The sequence below is a fragment of the Pieris rapae genome, chromosome 17, assembly GCF_905147795.1.
Source record: "Pieris rapae chromosome 17, ilPieRapa1.1, whole genome shotgun sequence".
Lineage (NCBI taxonomy): Eukaryota > Metazoa > Arthropoda > Insecta > Lepidoptera > Pieridae > Pieris > Pieris rapae.
In genome coordinates, this window is record NC_059525.1 from 9,805,084 (window position 1) to 9,822,004 (window position 16,921).

General features: G+C 40.1%; 4 protein-coding genes across 4 annotated transcripts; 2 read left to right on the forward strand and 2 right to left on the reverse strand.

Moving 5' to 3' along the window:
- Nucleotides 1–104: 104 nt before the first annotated feature.
- LOC111002365 (enoyl-CoA hydratase domain-containing protein 2, mitochondrial) lies at nt 105–1,400 on the forward strand. The gene is made up of 3 exons (XM_022272514.2): nt 105–491; nt 611–946; nt 1,024–1,400. Exons 1-3 carry the CDS (start codon nt 209–211, stop codon nt 1,287–1,289), a joined length of 885 nt encoding a protein of 294 aa, XP_022128206.2. The 5' UTR covers nt 105–208; the 3' UTR covers nt 1,290–1,400.
- Nucleotides 1,277–2,407, reverse strand: LOC111002366 (phosphomannomutase). The gene has a single exon (XM_022272515.2). The coding sequence runs from the start codon at nt 2,266–2,268 to the stop codon at nt 1,519–1,521; it is 750 nt and encodes a 249-aa protein (XP_022128207.1). The 5' UTR covers nt 2,269–2,407; the 3' UTR covers nt 1,277–1,518.
- A 5,911-nt stretch (nt 2,408–8,318) lies between these two features.
- LOC111002369 (NAD-dependent protein deacetylase sirtuin-7) lies at nt 8,319–12,412 on the reverse strand. The gene is made up of 2 exons (XM_022272518.2): nt 11,788–12,412; nt 8,319–10,000 (listed from the first exon to the last, which is right to left on the reverse strand). Exons 1-2 carry the CDS (start codon nt 12,034–12,036, stop codon nt 8,591–8,593), a joined length of 1,659 nt encoding a protein of 552 aa, XP_022128210.1. The 5' UTR covers nt 12,037–12,412; the 3' UTR covers nt 8,319–8,590.
- Nucleotides 12,413–14,073: 1,661 nt separating this feature from the next.
- On the forward strand, nt 14,074–16,243 carry LOC111002371 (60S ribosomal protein L38). The gene is made up of 5 exons (XM_022272519.2): nt 14,074–14,164; nt 14,310–14,333; nt 14,564–14,624; nt 15,801–15,923; nt 16,183–16,243. Exons 2-5 carry the CDS (start codon nt 14,331–14,333, stop codon nt 16,206–16,208), a joined length of 213 nt encoding a protein of 70 aa, XP_022128211.1. The 5' UTR covers nt 14,074–14,164; nt 14,310–14,330; the 3' UTR covers nt 16,209–16,243.
- The last annotated feature ends 678 nt before the right edge of the window (nt 16,244–16,921 follow it).

The following is a 16,921-nucleotide window of genomic DNA, read 5'->3' on the forward strand; positions in this document are numbered from 1 at the left end:
TTCATAAGTGTACATTATGTTACCAAAATGAATAAATGACTTTTGAATTGAACTGTTCTGTTACCGCTGTTACCGTCTTTATCGCATGGCGATAAAGACGTCATTACTACAAGTACTATACATAAATTAATACTATTTAATTACCGCTCGGTCGCTGGTTGTCAAAATATAGATAAGACCTTTTACTTGCCACATTTATATATAAAAAATGTCAATGTACTTATTTCTAAAAGTTTTAAATAAACCGCGTTTTTGGAGATGCTTCTCAACAAAGGCTGTGAGTCTGGAAAATTCAAGTGGTGTGGTGTTTCAGAGGCTACCTGGAGAAAATAAAAAAATAGCTCTATACGGTCTCAACAACCAAAAAGACAGAAATGCCCTTGGATTTGAGTTGTTGGCATCTATGAGAGAAGTTAATTCCATACTGAGAGAAGATACTAAAATTTCTGTAGTTATTCTTCATAGCTTAGTTACAGGAATATTTTGTGCAGGTTAGTTACGTGAACTGAAATTTAAATAATTAAAACTAACTATTTTTTTCTATAGGTAGTTGCCATGTCTTAATTAATGACTTGCAGTTTTAATTGTTATATAAAACTTATTATTCCAGGGGCTAACTTAAAGGAAAGATTTAATATGAATGATGTTGAAGTGGCATCATTTGTTAGAGGGTTGAGGCAAACATTTATAGACATTGAAGATCTACCTATGCCAACAATTGCAGCAATTGATGGTGTGGCTGTTGGAGGAGGACTAGAGCTGGCCCTTGCATGTGACATTAGAGTAGCAGCAGATACTGCCAAACTTGGGTTAGTTGAGACAGGAAGGGGTCTCATCCCAGGTGCAGGTGGTACCCAGAGACTACCTAGAGTAGTCCATACTAACATTGCAAAGGAGTTGATATTTACCTCTAGAATAATAAGTGGTACAGAAGCAAAGCAATTAGGTTAGTTAGGTACATAAATAATTATTGTATCATGTGCATGTGAAGTACCATGTTTTACATTTGTTCTGTTGTTATAGGTCTTGTAAACCACTCTGTGCCACAGAATAGCACAAACAATGCAGCCTTTGAAAAAGCTCTGAGTCTTGCTCAAGAAATTGCATCAAACGCCCCTATTGCTCTCAGATGTGCTAAACAAGCCATAAATGAGGGTATTCAGCTTAGTATCACAGATGGTTACGAAATTGAACAAAAGTGTTATGAAAAAAATATTCCAACTCAAGACAGGAGGGAAGGCATGCTATCTTTCATGGAGAAAAGAAAACCTAACTATCAAGGTCATTGATGGATCTATTTTAGCAGTGAATTTGTTCAATTATATTCACATGTACATTAAAACTGGTGTGCTGTGGAGATAAGATTTTTTAAATATACTGTTATCATGTTGACAAGGTTATCATTGTTTATGTAGCTGATGCAACTCACAATCACAATATCATCATTTAATAGTGATATTTTTGTATATTTAATATAGATGTATAGCTGTAAATTTTATAATGGATTTTATTTTATTATTAAATACTAAGAAGTTTTTTTAATTGTTCCTTGGTATCTTGGGGTGAAGAAACTTTATGTCCAATGGTTCGTTCATCACTATAGATTTCGAAATCGTTTCCTCCTGGCATTGTTTTATCACCAAAAAAATGAATTTCCTTAAAATTTGCAGCTGCAACATGTTTCAAGCAGTAAGTCTTATCCCAACCCTTAGGAAATACATCCACACTGATTTGACCACCAAGCGCAAATTTAAGATCCGTATCTTTAAATTCATTTTGTAGAGCCTCAACAAACTTAGTTCTTATGTTATGTTGATTATCAAATTGGGAAAATTGATCTCTTTCATTCTGGTTGCAAGAGCGCCCCACTGGGCATATATTTATCATACTAGACCGAAACTCAACAAAATTTCCGCGTTTAGCTGGTAATTCTAAATTAGACATATATCCAAGGGCAAAATTTATAACACGTTGTAATGTTCTCTCGCCAGCATGATTTAGAATACTCTGTGTGTTCTTAAGTTCGCCTTGCTGATATTGCATCACTCCATTCTCACAAAACACATAATCAAATTGATTAGTTATATCTTCGCCATCCATTTGTTCGACTATTTTTGAATAGTCTGATCCGCTTACCAACCCTATAGCAACTTCGGGCTTGACATGATTGAGGAGAAATAATTTTAAATCTTCTGATATTATTTGTCTCGGTTTCGTTAATGTTCCGTCCACATCAAACAAATAAAGTATGTTTTTACGATTAGCCATTATTTAATTTACAACGAATACGTTTAAAACTTATAATTATTAAGATTACAATGGTGTTACCGTAGGTAGTACAGTAGTCAGTAACATCATCGATAACAAGTAGAATTTACAACTTACAAGATTTGAAATGTGGCACAGAACTACAGATGTGAGATAACAGATAGCATCAGATAGGTATATAGTACATACATAGACTAGTTTATTTAATATTTTAGATAGTAGATCTGTCTATGTCATGTCTATGTACTATCTAATATACTAGTATATGGGTTAGCGCACCTGATTGCACCTGTATTTTAATATAGTCCTTTCGTTAGTTTTCCTCTTATTCAATCTTATCTTATCAGTTTAATTGTACTGTTTTAACTAAAGTCCTAACTTTTATGAAAGCGGGAACCGACATAAAGACATGAAAGTGTCTTTTTAACTTAAAAAGAGTAGCTAATTATTCTGATAACTGTTGGAGGTCTATAAAGTTAATACGACGTTTCGGTAGACGAATGTACATTTTTCTATCACAAAAGTGTTTCGGATCCTTGAACAGTCGCGATGTTCGCCATTAGACATTTTTTGTATTACTTTTTCCCAAGTTCACTTGACGTTTAATTTTTATTAGGTACTGTAATTTATATCGTGACGATAATATCACTTAATGACTGATAGCTTTTGTTGAAGAAAAAAATATTATTATTTTATTTTTAAATGGCAATACTTTTGTTGTATCTATGATGAAATCATCATTCATCGTACCTACATTGAAAATCCTAATTACGCGAAGAATATCAAGAAGGAGCTCATCAAAGATCGGCTTTCTAAATAAGCAAATTCAACTAAGATTTTTAAATAAGCAAATTCAACTAAGATTTTTAAATAAGCAAATTCCAAAACCACGAGCCAACTCTAAATTTGTCGACGTAATCCATCAAGGTTCCGATTTGAGTTCCCGTGGCCGTGGCGTAGCTGTAAATGAAATCTTTATATGTATTTGAAATATCTAGGTTTCATTGTTTTCTATAAAAGTATCAATAATCAAATAAATCATTCAGTCATTTATTCATTTAGGTAATTTAATGTACCCTTCTGAACGTACCGAACAAAAAAAAGATATAAGATATTTATTATACCTACCTTTATTTAATAAAAATACATAAGATTTGAAATGGATAGCTAAACTGTTATGTATTGCAATTTCACTATTCAAATACAAGTTCTAAAAGAAAAGCTGATTTTTAAGTTTGCTATTGGTTTTCTATTTTTTTATCGGAAATATAACGATATCATATAGGTCATCATTTTGCCATTCTTTATATCTATGGTTCGGAAACGTAATCTGCTATATTCGTATCCGAAGTGCTTTGATAACAGGCTTCAATACGAAGCTCTGAAAACTCATCTACGCTGTTCCGAATCCGGTATACGGGCCTTGTAAATTATTAATTTATTAAAATTGTACCGTGCAACCCCGTGTGTAATCCTGGGCACGCAGTCGCTTCGGCGGGGAAACAAGGGCTCATGCGTCTAAAAGAAGGGATGCTGACGTATCCCTGCAAGCATTTCATATATTAACTCAACAAAAATCCCACGAAATCTAGTTTTTAATCCTTCGTTTCTGTCCGAAACTTCGGCGTTCGTTTTTTGTAATTGATTCCAAAGACGATTTTAGGTAAAATCACTCTTCGTTACTTTGTTGCCAATGCTTCGTGGTTTGTTGGACATGTAACACGAGGCCGATGATTTCGCTAGAACTCCGATCAAGTAAAGGTCTTATATCATCCAGGCGCAGATGTTTCCCGAAGTCAGAGAAACGTGGAGAAAATTGGCGGTGGACCATTTCCACTTTTACACGAACACGACGTTAAGAAATAAAGAGCGCAACTGAAGAGGAATGTACTTACAAGCTCAAGCAACCTTTATTAATTTGGACAAACATTAAATTCTATGCGGATATAAAATACTGCCATTAATTAAATTAAATATGACTGTAAAATTTGGTGTTCCAATTAAAACTTCCATATTCTAGAGTAACACAGGTAGTTCGCCGCCCTCCAACCGGTAATTCACACTTTGTATAAGTGAAAATAGTGAAATTGCTGAAAACACTTTTCCCTCTTCTACCTACTACTGGTTGAAGTCGAAATAAAGTATTAAATGGTGAGACACAATTCAAAAGATGGATGGGCAACTCACTATCTGAGAGACACCTGAATAAAGTAAAAGCATTGTTTAAAAAAAAGGAATTCTTACGAAAATGCGACTGAAGGCATGTTTTACTCACACTCTCTCAATTTTAACGGGTTATATATCAAAATACAACGAAGCAGGCCTCCCCACGAACTCATATTCGAATTCATTGCGAAAGAGAAGAAAATCAGTATACCAGCCTCAACCCTTATTAGCAACACCTTCAGATATGGAACCTTTTTCTCCAAACGTAAACAAAGGCTTAGCGTTGGATAATGTGCTGCAGAAGCGGCCTGTTAGGAGTATTTACTGTGTTTCCGCATGGGAGTCGGAACGGAATAAGTTTAAGGAATTAATAAATATTATGTCACTATCTGGTCATTACATTCTTGAAGCCTTGTTGTATAAACAAAAACTATAAACGAGTTTAAAACAAATGGTTTCTTCTACCATTTGTTTTGTTTTTAGTTACCATTAGTTCTGTTTCGAGTAAGTATATAACTAATACTTATTAATTAGGTACTAATTTAAGTATACGACCAACCAGGCTTTAGAAGATAAGTCACTCCCTATATGGAAATTGTTTTTGTTTTTCCAACAAACTCCTAAGCACAAATCACAATTGGATAATTATCACTGAATAAATTAAAAGCTCTTGTTAAACGTAAATTAATTAATCGAAAAAGCTTAACATACATTTGAAGAATATTTAAATTGTCCTAATCCTGGGGATTGATTTGCTCCAGTTCATAAATTTGTATGATTCAAAACAAAGCGATGGAAAATGGTGGCGAAATTTTTTGCCCGCTCTTTTTGCTGCCTTGCAAACTAATACAAAATGTAAATTTAGAATCAATTTAACATGTTTTCTGTTTAAGTTCATAAGTGTACTTGTTTACCTATATGAATAAATTTATTTTGAGTTTGAGTTAAATATACATATCTAATCTTGTGTAAAAGAAATGTAGTAATAATAAGTATATTTTACTGCTAATACAGGATAAATTAGGAAATGACATAGGTAATTATGTTGTTTTACAACATTTATCATTAATGAACAACATCCTTATGTAGTTTACTCGTACATGATTATCATAAAACTCCAAACACAGATAGTGCAAAATAAAACACATGCAAAATAGTTTTTTTTGACAAAATATATTTTTTTATCTGTAACATTTAATATTCGCGGACTTCAATCGTTATTTCTATATGTACCTATACTCCATTAAGAAATTAATTTTTCTTTTGTACCTATAAAGATAATATAAGTGTGCTATAGTTGCACGCTCATGTTGCAACTGTCGTTAAATCTTCGTTAAATCTGCTTCATACTATTAATAATAGTAATGTACTTTATTTAAATCAATGTTTGTAGTTTATATAGTAGTAAACCGGTATAGTGTACGTAAAGCTCGCAAATGGTTATTGCGCAGCGCGGCCGGCGCGCACGCTTCGCCGATCAACAGGTGAAACGCGCCGCACCAAACACGCGCTCTCTCGCGCAATAAGGCGCCGCCTCGCGTCCCTCCCGCCGCCACCTCGCTACGCACTTCCAGCGACACGCACCACCCCAGCGGCAGCATTGGCAGACGAGTGCACCTCTCGTCGTTCAATACCAAGGAATGAACAAGCGGCGCTCGCTCGTCGTGCGCGCTCAGCTCGACGACCCCCTCGCAACGCGGGCCGCACTCGTAGCGCACCTCATATGTCCAAGTGGTGTAGTTGGACGCCTCGCGCTCGAGTCGCCAGGCGCCGATGTGTCGGTAGAGACGCGGGTAGTTAGTGAAGTCGGAGAGAAAGTGCGCCAGCGATCTCGGCGACGCGTCCGAAAAATGTGCGTCGAGCTGGGCATCGAGAGGTATGCGCACGCTCAACGTAACCAGGACGAACGCCAGCACTCCGGCGACACGCCATCGCCTCCAGCGAAGCATTATCCGACTCAAAGAAAGATATTCACAGTATCACCTCTCTGACGTTCAACCGCGTACTGGCGAGTCGCGACTCGCGAGTCCCGAATCCGAGGTCGCAGGAAGGATGTTGTGATATCGCGCTTCGATAAGGCTAGAGATGTGTCGCGTTGGATACAATAAGAGTGTAATATCTACGATTGCTTTTTGCTGCTTTCTGGATTAGTTTTCTGTGTTTTTGTTGAACAGTCAAAAAAGGGTAAAATATAAAGTTTTGCTACCTATCATTTTAGAAGGGATTCTTACCAAATATGTCGGCTATATTTTTTTTTTTTTTTTTTTTTTTATAGAACAGGGGGCAAACGGGCAGGAGGCTCACCTGATGTTAAGTGATACCGCCGCCCATGGACACCCTCAATGCCAGAGGGCTCGCGAGTGCGTTGCCGGCCTTTTAAGAATTGGTACGCTCTTTTCTTGAAGGACCCTAAGTCGAATTGGTTCGGAAATACTTCAGTTGGCAGCTGGTTCCACAGAGTGGTGGTGCGCGGCAAAAACTGCCTGGAAAAACGCGCAGTTGTGGAACGGCGGACGTCGAGGTGATACGGGTGGAATTTCGTATTCTGCCTCGACGTCCGATGATGAAACTCAGCTGCAGGTATTAATCCGAACAACTCCTCTGAACACTCTCCATGGTAAATGCGGTAGAAGATGCAGAGAGACCCCACATCTCTACGCAACGCCAAAGGATCAAGCCGCTTGGAGAGATTTTGGTCGTCAACGATTCGAACCGCTCTTCGTTGAATACGGTCAAGTGGAAGAAGCTGGTACTGGGGAGCACCCGCCCAAAGGTGGGAACAGTACTCCATGTGGGGCCGAATTTGCGCTTTATATAGTTGCAAGCGGTGGCCCGGAGTGAAGTACCGTCTCGCCCTGCTGAGCACACCGAGCTTTTTGGAGGCTAATTTTGCCTTTCCCTCCAAGTGACCGCGAAACTGAACGTCGTTCGATATGTCAACGCCAAGTATTCCAATGCTGGCTGTGGCTTTAAGGAGAGTGTTTTCGAAAAGAGGAGTAGCGACAAAGGGTGTTTTTTTAGCGGAAAACGCGCAAACTTGTGTCTTTTTGGGGTTAAATTGGACTAGGTTTAGTCTGCCCCAGTCAGAGACTCCACGTAGTAGGGTTTCTACTTCAGACACAAGTTTGTTCCGGTACTCATCGACATCTGCCCGAGAAATACTTGCCCGGCCAGTGTAAAGAGTGTCCCCAGTGCAGTCATCCGCATAGCAGTGAATGTTGCTAAGTTGCAACATATCATTGATATGCAGAAGAAACAGGGTCGGGGATAAAACACAGCCTTGTGGGACCCCAGCGTTCACGGGTTTAAGGTCGGAACATGCTCCGTCGATGACGACCTTGATGCTCCGATCGGCCAGAAAGCTGGAGATCCAATCGCATAATTTCTCGGGAAGCCCATAGGCTGGAAGCTTCGAGAGCAGTGCTCTGTGCCACACCCGATCGAAGGCTTTCGCTATGTCCAAACTAACCGCTAGAGCCTCCCCCTTGGACTCAATTGCCTCCGCCCATCTATGCGTAAGGTATACAAGAAGGTCACCAGCCGAACGACCACGACGAAAGCCGTACTGAGAGTCACTTATCAGCTGGTGGCCCTCCAGATACTCCAGGAGCTGGCAATTAATAATGGATTCCATTAATTTGGAGAACAAGGAGGTTATCGCTATTGGGCGATAGTTGGACGGATCGGAGCGATCGCCTTTTTTAGGGATCGGATGTATCGATGCGATCTTCCAGCACTCCGGGACAGTGCCAAGCGAGTATATAATATAGTATATAATAATATACGGGTCCTATTTGTAGGTAACCATACTTCTAAGAGCATAAGACCTGACCGCGTTGGTCGCGCACGTCGGCTCAAAAGGAAATTACAAAAAACAAACAAAATAAATTCGTATGTCGTCTTCATTTAATCCTTAATGCTATTTTGTTCTCGTGTCACAAGTTTGATTGTAGACGCTTCATTACAAAAATCTCATGCAAATCGAAAATGAGCATCTTTTCTCATTTCTTCGTCAAATAATTATCCACAGAACATCACTCACTCAAAATAGAAAAATACACAAAATTATCATCATTCTCGTGTCATTCGATAATATCGTCGCAAAGGTTCACACTCGAAGACCTGCGGCGGCGAGCGTCCGCGACGGCGGCGGTCGTTACCGACGCCGCCGCCGGCCCTTGCGGTAGCCCTTGCCGTACCAGCCGCCCCCGTCAGCGTCGGCCGCGCTCACCGCGCCCCCGTCTCCGCCGCAGCACGCGCACAGGAAGCGTTCGCCGCGGTCGCGACGCCACGCGCGTCGCTCCGGGGGCGTCAGCCGCGGCGGCCCGTACCACAGGCAGCGTCGAGCCGCGTAACGGCGCGCGCACCAGTCGCACTCGGCGGTCGGCGGCGGCGGCGCGGGCGACGACGGCGCGATGATAGTGTGCAGGCCCGGATAGAGGCGCGCGCGGCACACGAGCATCGCGCGCTCGATGAAGGCCGCCGCCGCAACGTCCCACTCCGCCTTGGGTTCGAACAGGAGATCGCGCAGCTTCGAATCGAGCTCGTCGCCGTCGTCCCCTCCGACGCGGCGCGACGGCGGGGGCTCCGGGGGCGGCGGCTCGGCGGGCGCATGCTCCGAACGCAGCAGGATGGTTGCGTCGCCCGAGCGGAGAGTCACCCTGAACGAGCGCAAGGCGGGTGAGCGGGCGCCTCGCAGCCGGCTCGCCAGCTTACAAAGCGGCAGCTCCTCGTCCGAGTCGGCGGCCGACGAAGGGGGCGACGGCGAGTAATGGCGGCGGAGCGGCGGCGGGGGCGGCGTCAGCGGCGGACGGCGCGTGGTGTGCGCCTCGGGCGGCGCGAGCGGCTCGGCGTGCGCCAGCAGCGGGTCAGCGCGGGAGTCGTACAGCGGGACGTTCAGTCGCAGCCGGCGCGCGACGGCGGCCATGACGGCGTCGCACCGCGCGTTTATCTTGAGCGCCGCCGCCGAGTCCTTGGGCGTCCACTGCAGGTTAACGATGTAGAGCGCGGGACGAGCGTGCGGCGCGCGCTGCATCCGCCAGAGTCGCGGGTAGCGCCGCAGGACCTTCAGGCTGGAACCGAGGCACAGCACGACGTCGGCGGCGTTGGCGTGCCGCAGAGCGCCGGCCCAGTTGAGCGGCCAAGCGGCCCGGCCGCGCTCGCCGAAGTGCACTATGGTGTCTCGCAGCTCGCGGCCGCAGCGGTGGCAGAGGCGGCGGGTCGAGTGCGCGTGACGAGCGGTCCTTTCGGTGGTGTCAAAGGCGCGCAGGTAGACCCGGCGGCAGGCGGGACAGCGCTCGGCGAACATGTCGCCGTGCAGCTCGGCCAGGGCACGGCGCGGTAGCCCGGCGCGAAGGTGCAGGCCGTCGCAGTTCTGCGAGACGACGAACTTTAAGGCGCCTCGACGCCACAGCGCCGTCAGCGCCATGTGCGTGAATGTGGGCTGAGCGCGCGCCACGTCCACGCGCGCTACGGACTCGCCGCGCCGCAGCCGCGTCCAGACGCCGCTCGGCCCGCGGTAGTCGGGGATGTCGGCGGCCGTGCTGATGCCTGCGCCCGTGTACACCTGAGCGAAACACAAGTTTTTATTTAATGTTTATGCTTCTTGTTTTGTCTTATTTATATAGGATATTGTCAGTTCTTTTATTTTATTTTTATTGACATTTTAATTTCCCTTACTTGCATAATGCACAAGCATTGTGTGTGATTTGTTAGTGTTTACTTACTGCCCTGCCCTGCACTGCCTTTCATAAGATATTTGATGAATACAATGATGATGGAAACATGAGACATGTCCACACCACCAAATTTTATTTTTGTTGAGGTTGTAGAAACTGTACCTTTAACGACAGAACCTATTAAGCATTGGAACTCAACTTCTGCTGAAGGCACCAAGTATTAAGTCATTGACAAATATATAGAACAGTTTACCCATAGAAATGTGCCTTTGAAGTTTTATCAAGTGTGTCTTAGGCACAAACTAATACTTCTACAGCAGTCATAATCTAGATTTTATAATAAATTGTAAATTAAATTATGTAAAGATGTGTTAACTGAACTCTTTTCTCTCCAATTTATGTAGAAAAACACACAGATGGAACCTGATTTATGCCACATGAAATGAGATGAGACAGGGCAGGGCTGTCTTTTTCTTCTGTCTGTTACCTTAGGTCTCTTGGTACAGGAATCCCGTATTTATCTATATATTCACTATTTCTGAATATGAATCTATAAGAAACAACAATGAGGCGAAACGGCTTAATGTTATGAAACAACACATTGAGAGGACTGTAAAAGTACCAAGAATATAACAAATTACACTACATGGCATTCATTGACTATAGTAAGGCATTTGATACTCTAGAGCACGAATTTATCTGGTCAGCAGTAAAAAAGCAAGGTGTCCACAAAAAATATATTATACTGATAAAATAGTTTACTCAGGCAGCACAGCAGAAATAAGTCTAGAGAAATCTGAACCCATATTTCAATAACTTGAGGTGTACGGCAAGGAGATACTATATCACCAAAACTTTTTACAGCAGTTCTTGAAATTATATTCAGAAACCTAGAACTGAGGAAAAAAAAGGAGGTAACAGAAAAGGAGAACCATTGACTCATTTGTGCTTTGCAGACAACATTGTTGTATTTGTCTGAATACCCTAGGCAACTGGAAATCATGTTACAAGAACTAATGGAGGAGAGTGCTAAAGCAGGACTATCACTGAATATCTTAAAGACTGAAGTAATGAAAAATTCATAGAAGTGCCAATAAATGTGAATGAAGAAAACAAACAAAGAGTATGTCAGATCTAGACTAATACATAGTATAGAAAGGAGTGTTCTAGATCTGAAATTGAAAGATAGAGTAAAACTAGAAGAAATAAAGGACATGACAAAGTTAAGAAATGATGATAGCTCTAGTAAAAGATTAAAATGGACAAGACACATGATGAGAGAAGATAAAGATAAATAGACGAAGAAATTTATATAATGGCTTCCTCACAATGACAAAATAAAACAAGGAAGACAAATGAAAAGATGGGAAGATGATTTGCGAAGAGTAGCTGGCCCTCATTGGATGTGTAAAGCCCAAAACAGAGAAGAGTGGAAGTTCGTAGAAGAGGCCTATGTCTAAGGACAAGGACAATAGTTATAATATGCACACACATTCTGGCAACTGTGGATCTACATATAGTTATGTGTAAAATAGGTTAATTATAAAATACATGTTCCTTATACAATTATGATGAAAAGTAGCCAATTTTATTTTTTAAGTAACTACTTATTTCCCAAAGTGGGTAATTACCCAGGGGCACTTTGGGAAATGTGATCTACTGCTTGTGTACATACCACTAGATGCTTAGCTTCTTGCAGGGCCTTTGCAAGCTGTCGGCACTTTTCACGCAGCACCAGTGGACTGTCTTCCACTTCCCGAGCGCGTTCAGCAGCTTGAGCCGCTCTTGCCCTACGCAACAGAGCCGCCGCCGTGCGAGCAGCAGCTAAGCGTTCATCTTCAACGGTACCAGATGAAGTCACTACGGTGGTACCCATCGATCCGCTTAGCCGTGCGCTACTGCGTACCCGCTGTCGGCCAGCCATCGTGTACACCTAGCGTAGCGTACCTTCTGTGCTACCTCGCTCCTGAAGCTCGATCACTTTCTGTTCGGCCTCTACAGTCATATCGCACCTGCTGCCTACTGTCTTTTATAGCAAAACTTAAAAGTTCCGACTGATATATTTAATGATTTATATTTTATGGCTCTTTTGAATAATGCTATGCAATGCCATGGTCGAATTTTGAATTTAGGATTAATCTAGCCGTCTACAAGCCGACTAAAAACTAATTAAGATGCAACTTCAACAAGCAAGCTTCATTTCATGCTATAGCCATTCCCCAATAGTTGGTTATTCTATTTCGGGTTTATTTATTTCCAAGTGTCATTGTCATGTGTGGACTGTGGACTGTTGGTTGCCATTTTTAAGTGGCATGAAAACTTAACTTTAAATTCTCTCATAGGTCTTTCCTTAGTCTGTGGTTGACTCAACTGTAAACTCTCTCATTGAGTGCGCGCCAGTTACAGCTGTTGCAACTTGCAGTAATAAGTCTGCGTGCGACTGGTGGCGTTGCTTATGTTGTTAGTTATGGAAAATTGCTTTCCGATCAGAAACATAAATGGGAGATAAGGAAATTTATTTATTTCAGAAATACACACATTATCTTACGGGCTATGCCAATACGATAATGTCGAGAAACATTTAATAAAATATAATTAAGTACATAAAAATTAAACACATAAAATACACAATATCACTACTGCGAATTTACTCTGCGAACATACAAATATGTAGATAGTGTCGGAGATAGTATTCAGTAGGCGCAGCGTCCTGGATAACGGGGATCTGTGCCACAAACTGGTTCTTGCCCTTGGTATTGCAAATAACCTAGGCCTTCGCCTTCGCACATATCCCATGGGTAATAAGAAGCCCAGTTCTTGGAGAACACTCGAGTTACACACTATCCCCCTCAAGACTTTCAGTATGTAGTAGGCAAACTATAAGTCCCGTATGCTTTCCAATTTGTTGTACCTCACCATCCCTAAGACAAATAATGTTGGGTACAAAAAAGAAAAGTAAGGATAGACGCCATACAGTCTGTTATTGAGGTGTCGTGTAAATTTATTCTGAATGCGTTCCAACATAAGGCAGTATTTAGCTTAATGCGGAGCCCAAACAGACGAGTTACACTCCAACATACTTCTAACCAAAGCGTTGTAGAAGCTTGAGATGGCTTTAATATTAGTGCACGTTGTTGCCCTTCGAAGCACAAATCCCATCCTTGCATATGCTTTCTTGCAAATGTCCACTACACGATCTCGGAAATTCAGTTGGGCCTTTGCAGATATTTCCGCGATATAATCGCGACTTATCAAGAAGAATACTGTTATAGGCACGTAAGTCTAGCGCTGGCCGATACATGGAGGAGATTGCTGCGCATGTGTACTGTGGTGTGGGGGCCGGAATGCGACTGGAGAGCCAATCGACGCTCTTCATTCCGCTAGCCCCCCTCAGGTACATTATTTTTTACTTCAGCGCTACAGTTTGTACCAAGGTTGTTCTGTACAAAACTCTTCTGCGACCAGTGCTCACTTATGGTTCTGAAACATGGTCCTTATCAAGAAAGACGAGATCTCTCTACTTATATTCGAGTATTTTCTTTGGTCCTGTTTGCAACGATGGTGTTTGGCCTTCCCACTACAATGAAGAACTTTATAACATCCTAGATGACGCCACATCGCCCAATTCATAAAGTGCTTCAGGCTCAAGTGGCTGGGACATGTGCACCGAATGGCTGCATTGGTGGGATGGAGTTGTTAAGGGCACAAAGGTGTATAACCATAACTGTATAACCATGGATAATAATAATTACCCACTGCTTTTTATAATATCAAGTCGATTTCACCATAGCTCAAGAACGCCTGGACCAATTTTAAGTGTTTGTATTTTAAAAAGAAATGAAAACTACAAAATATTTTCAGAATTTTTTTATTAAGCATCTAACAGAACTTTTAAATATTGGATATCTCGCGTATGTCAAAAACGTATTGGATTTAGTTCTTAGCGTGCTGCAGTTGTCATGTGTCATTAGTCACTACTGCCAACAATTGACAAAAACTGATTTGACAATAACAATACAAAATTCTTTAGTTCTCTTTTTGTGTTTTGACAGGTACGGTAATATTGGATTGTGTTTTTTATTTTAAAATCTAAAAGAATCTAAATACTTGATTAAACAATTGTGATAAAAAGTTCACATATTACCTATAATATTAATTGGGTACTTGATTTAGTGAAGATTTTTGTTTATTTTTCAGCCGGCTGCTCACTTGATCATCATGGTATGTCCGACTTTCAAATCACAACTTAATTTTATAATATAGCGTATATAGAGTACTATTTGGATAAAGTAATTTTTAAAATTTCATAGTCTGCCATTCTTTTATTAGTATATTTTGTATAGTGAAATTGTGTTCTATCGTATTTATTTATTTTCCTATTAAATAAACATTAATGCTACACTTTGCCAAGTAAAGAAGTAAAAAAGGTTTAAATTTGTCAATTATTTCAGCCACGAGAAATTAAGGACATCAAGGACTTTCTCCTTAAAGCACGCAGGAAAGATGCTAAATGTAAGTTTGATTAGTATCTTAAAAATTTTCATTGTCATGAGTGTTTATAATAAACAAATATTACAGGTGATGTTAAAGGTAAATGCTCTCAATCTCATTCTAATATAACTTCGAAATAGAAATGTATGTTTACCTTTTAATATTTATAACCAAACACAAAGTTTTGATACGCCTAGTTGTATATATTACTTGAGAAGTAACAAATTAAATTATATTAAATACTTTGTAACAATTTACATAATTATAAGCTATGTTTATATAAATGAGTTACCTGCCGTCAAACTGCATGCAGTTTTGCAGGGTATGGTTGAATTGAAAGTGTAACTTTTTACGAATAAATATATCACATACATTAAGTCAATGTTACTTAATGTGATAAAGTCAAAATCCATGGTACTATTGAGAAGGCACAAACAAATAAGTTTTCAAATTAATAGGGCTTATTTCTGAAAAATTACATTTGATATTTTAATACAGCTGGGGCAAGGATGAAAATGTATTTTATCCTTCCCTTCTTATAGTCACACATTTCACGATCAACTACTTCACCATAACATTTTTATTATGATTTTATCATAATTTCTTTATAATATGTATATGCCAATGCAATGTTTTTTTTATCAAAAATATGTTAATATCATTTTTCTCATAAACTTTGGTTTTCTTGGGTTGTTTCAAATTTTTGTACTTGCTCCATAATTCTCCTATACCCTAGATATGGAAATTGATAGTAAATTGAGATCCTTATTTTATATTTTAAATATTCAGTGGACATAGTTACCCGTAGGTACCTAATATATTATATCCAACCACATTTCTATCCAAATCTCTAACATATTCTTTTGCCAGAATATTTTGCTTTGACGTTTCCTGTTAAGGGTGTATAAGAATGATACAAATAGCTTACAAGATGCATATTTTATAAATTGGCAAATGTTTATTTGTCTATATTATGGATAATTTAACCTGACAAGGCCATACAGTGGCAAGCTGTGTGTGGCACGCTTGCTGGTTATCATTCTATGTTCCTCAGACTCTACTGACTTGAACAAAAAAGTAATACTAAAATACAATGTATTCAAGGGGACTGATTTGCAAAATTACAGATAAAAAATATTCTGTAACTTTAAAAATCAAAATTTAGATACTTTAATATGGTTAAATGACTTGTTACAGCTGTGAAGATAAAGAAAAATCCAGAGAATGTAAAATTCAAAGTTAGATGCTCACGGTTTCTATACACACTGGTCATCACAGACAAAGAGAAAGCAGAGAAGCTGAAACAGAGCTTACCTCCAGGTAGATTATTCTCCAACAATTAACTAAGCAGTAAATCTGCACTGAAATAACCATATGTTTCAAGTTAATGCAATAAACTAGACTAATTCCTTAGGCTTGGTCACTATTACCACAGATTTTTCACTTTATTTACATAATTTTAAAGAAAAAACTTAGTAACATTATATATTAAATTTAAACAAAAAGAAAACAATGAAACAATAGTCTACTTGTGTATGTGGCTTATATAATATATAAATAATCATATCCTTTGTTACAGGTCTTCAGGTCAAAGAAGTGAAGTGATGTGACATAGGCTAGCCATTAAAAAAATTATTATACAGAAGTTTTTTATTACTAATACCCTGACCAGTCCCATCTGCTAGTGTAAATAAGTTGATTATTGTTTATGACTTCTTTCCCTGCACCCTAATTTACATAGTGATAAATGGCAGTGATCTTTTGCTTGTATATGATAAATTGATTATAATAATAAAATGAGCCGAGGTGGTATATAATGTTGTATGGTCACTTGTATAAGCTTACCATAAAATCTTGTATGGTAGTGGTTTGTGTTGAAGTGAAAATAAATAATGTCTTAATTTTTATCGTTTTCGTGTTAACTCGTAAGATTAATGAGGACTGTTCCCAGTTTAGTCCACTTAGGAAATATTTGGTGCTGGCTAATTGGGCGGACCTGCCGAAACATCAGTGTGCCCAGCGTGTCCGGGTTGTCGATGCCGGTGTTATTTTATACATCATTAGTGTCATCACCAGTCATTATGATCGCAGAGAAATCGCTTGTAAGCGATAAGGCCGCCCGTTGCCTTTGTAACCGGTTTTTTATTTTTGTTGTGTATGTTTTTGTATAAATTATAAATAAATATAAAGCGGCATATTTTTTCATTGTACAACAGTCTGCTCGCAGTCATCACTCTGGCCGTTCTCCTGCCGTTGATTTAAAGTGAACATACATAAACATAGCTACATATTTCGTTATTACGAAACTAGCAAAAGAA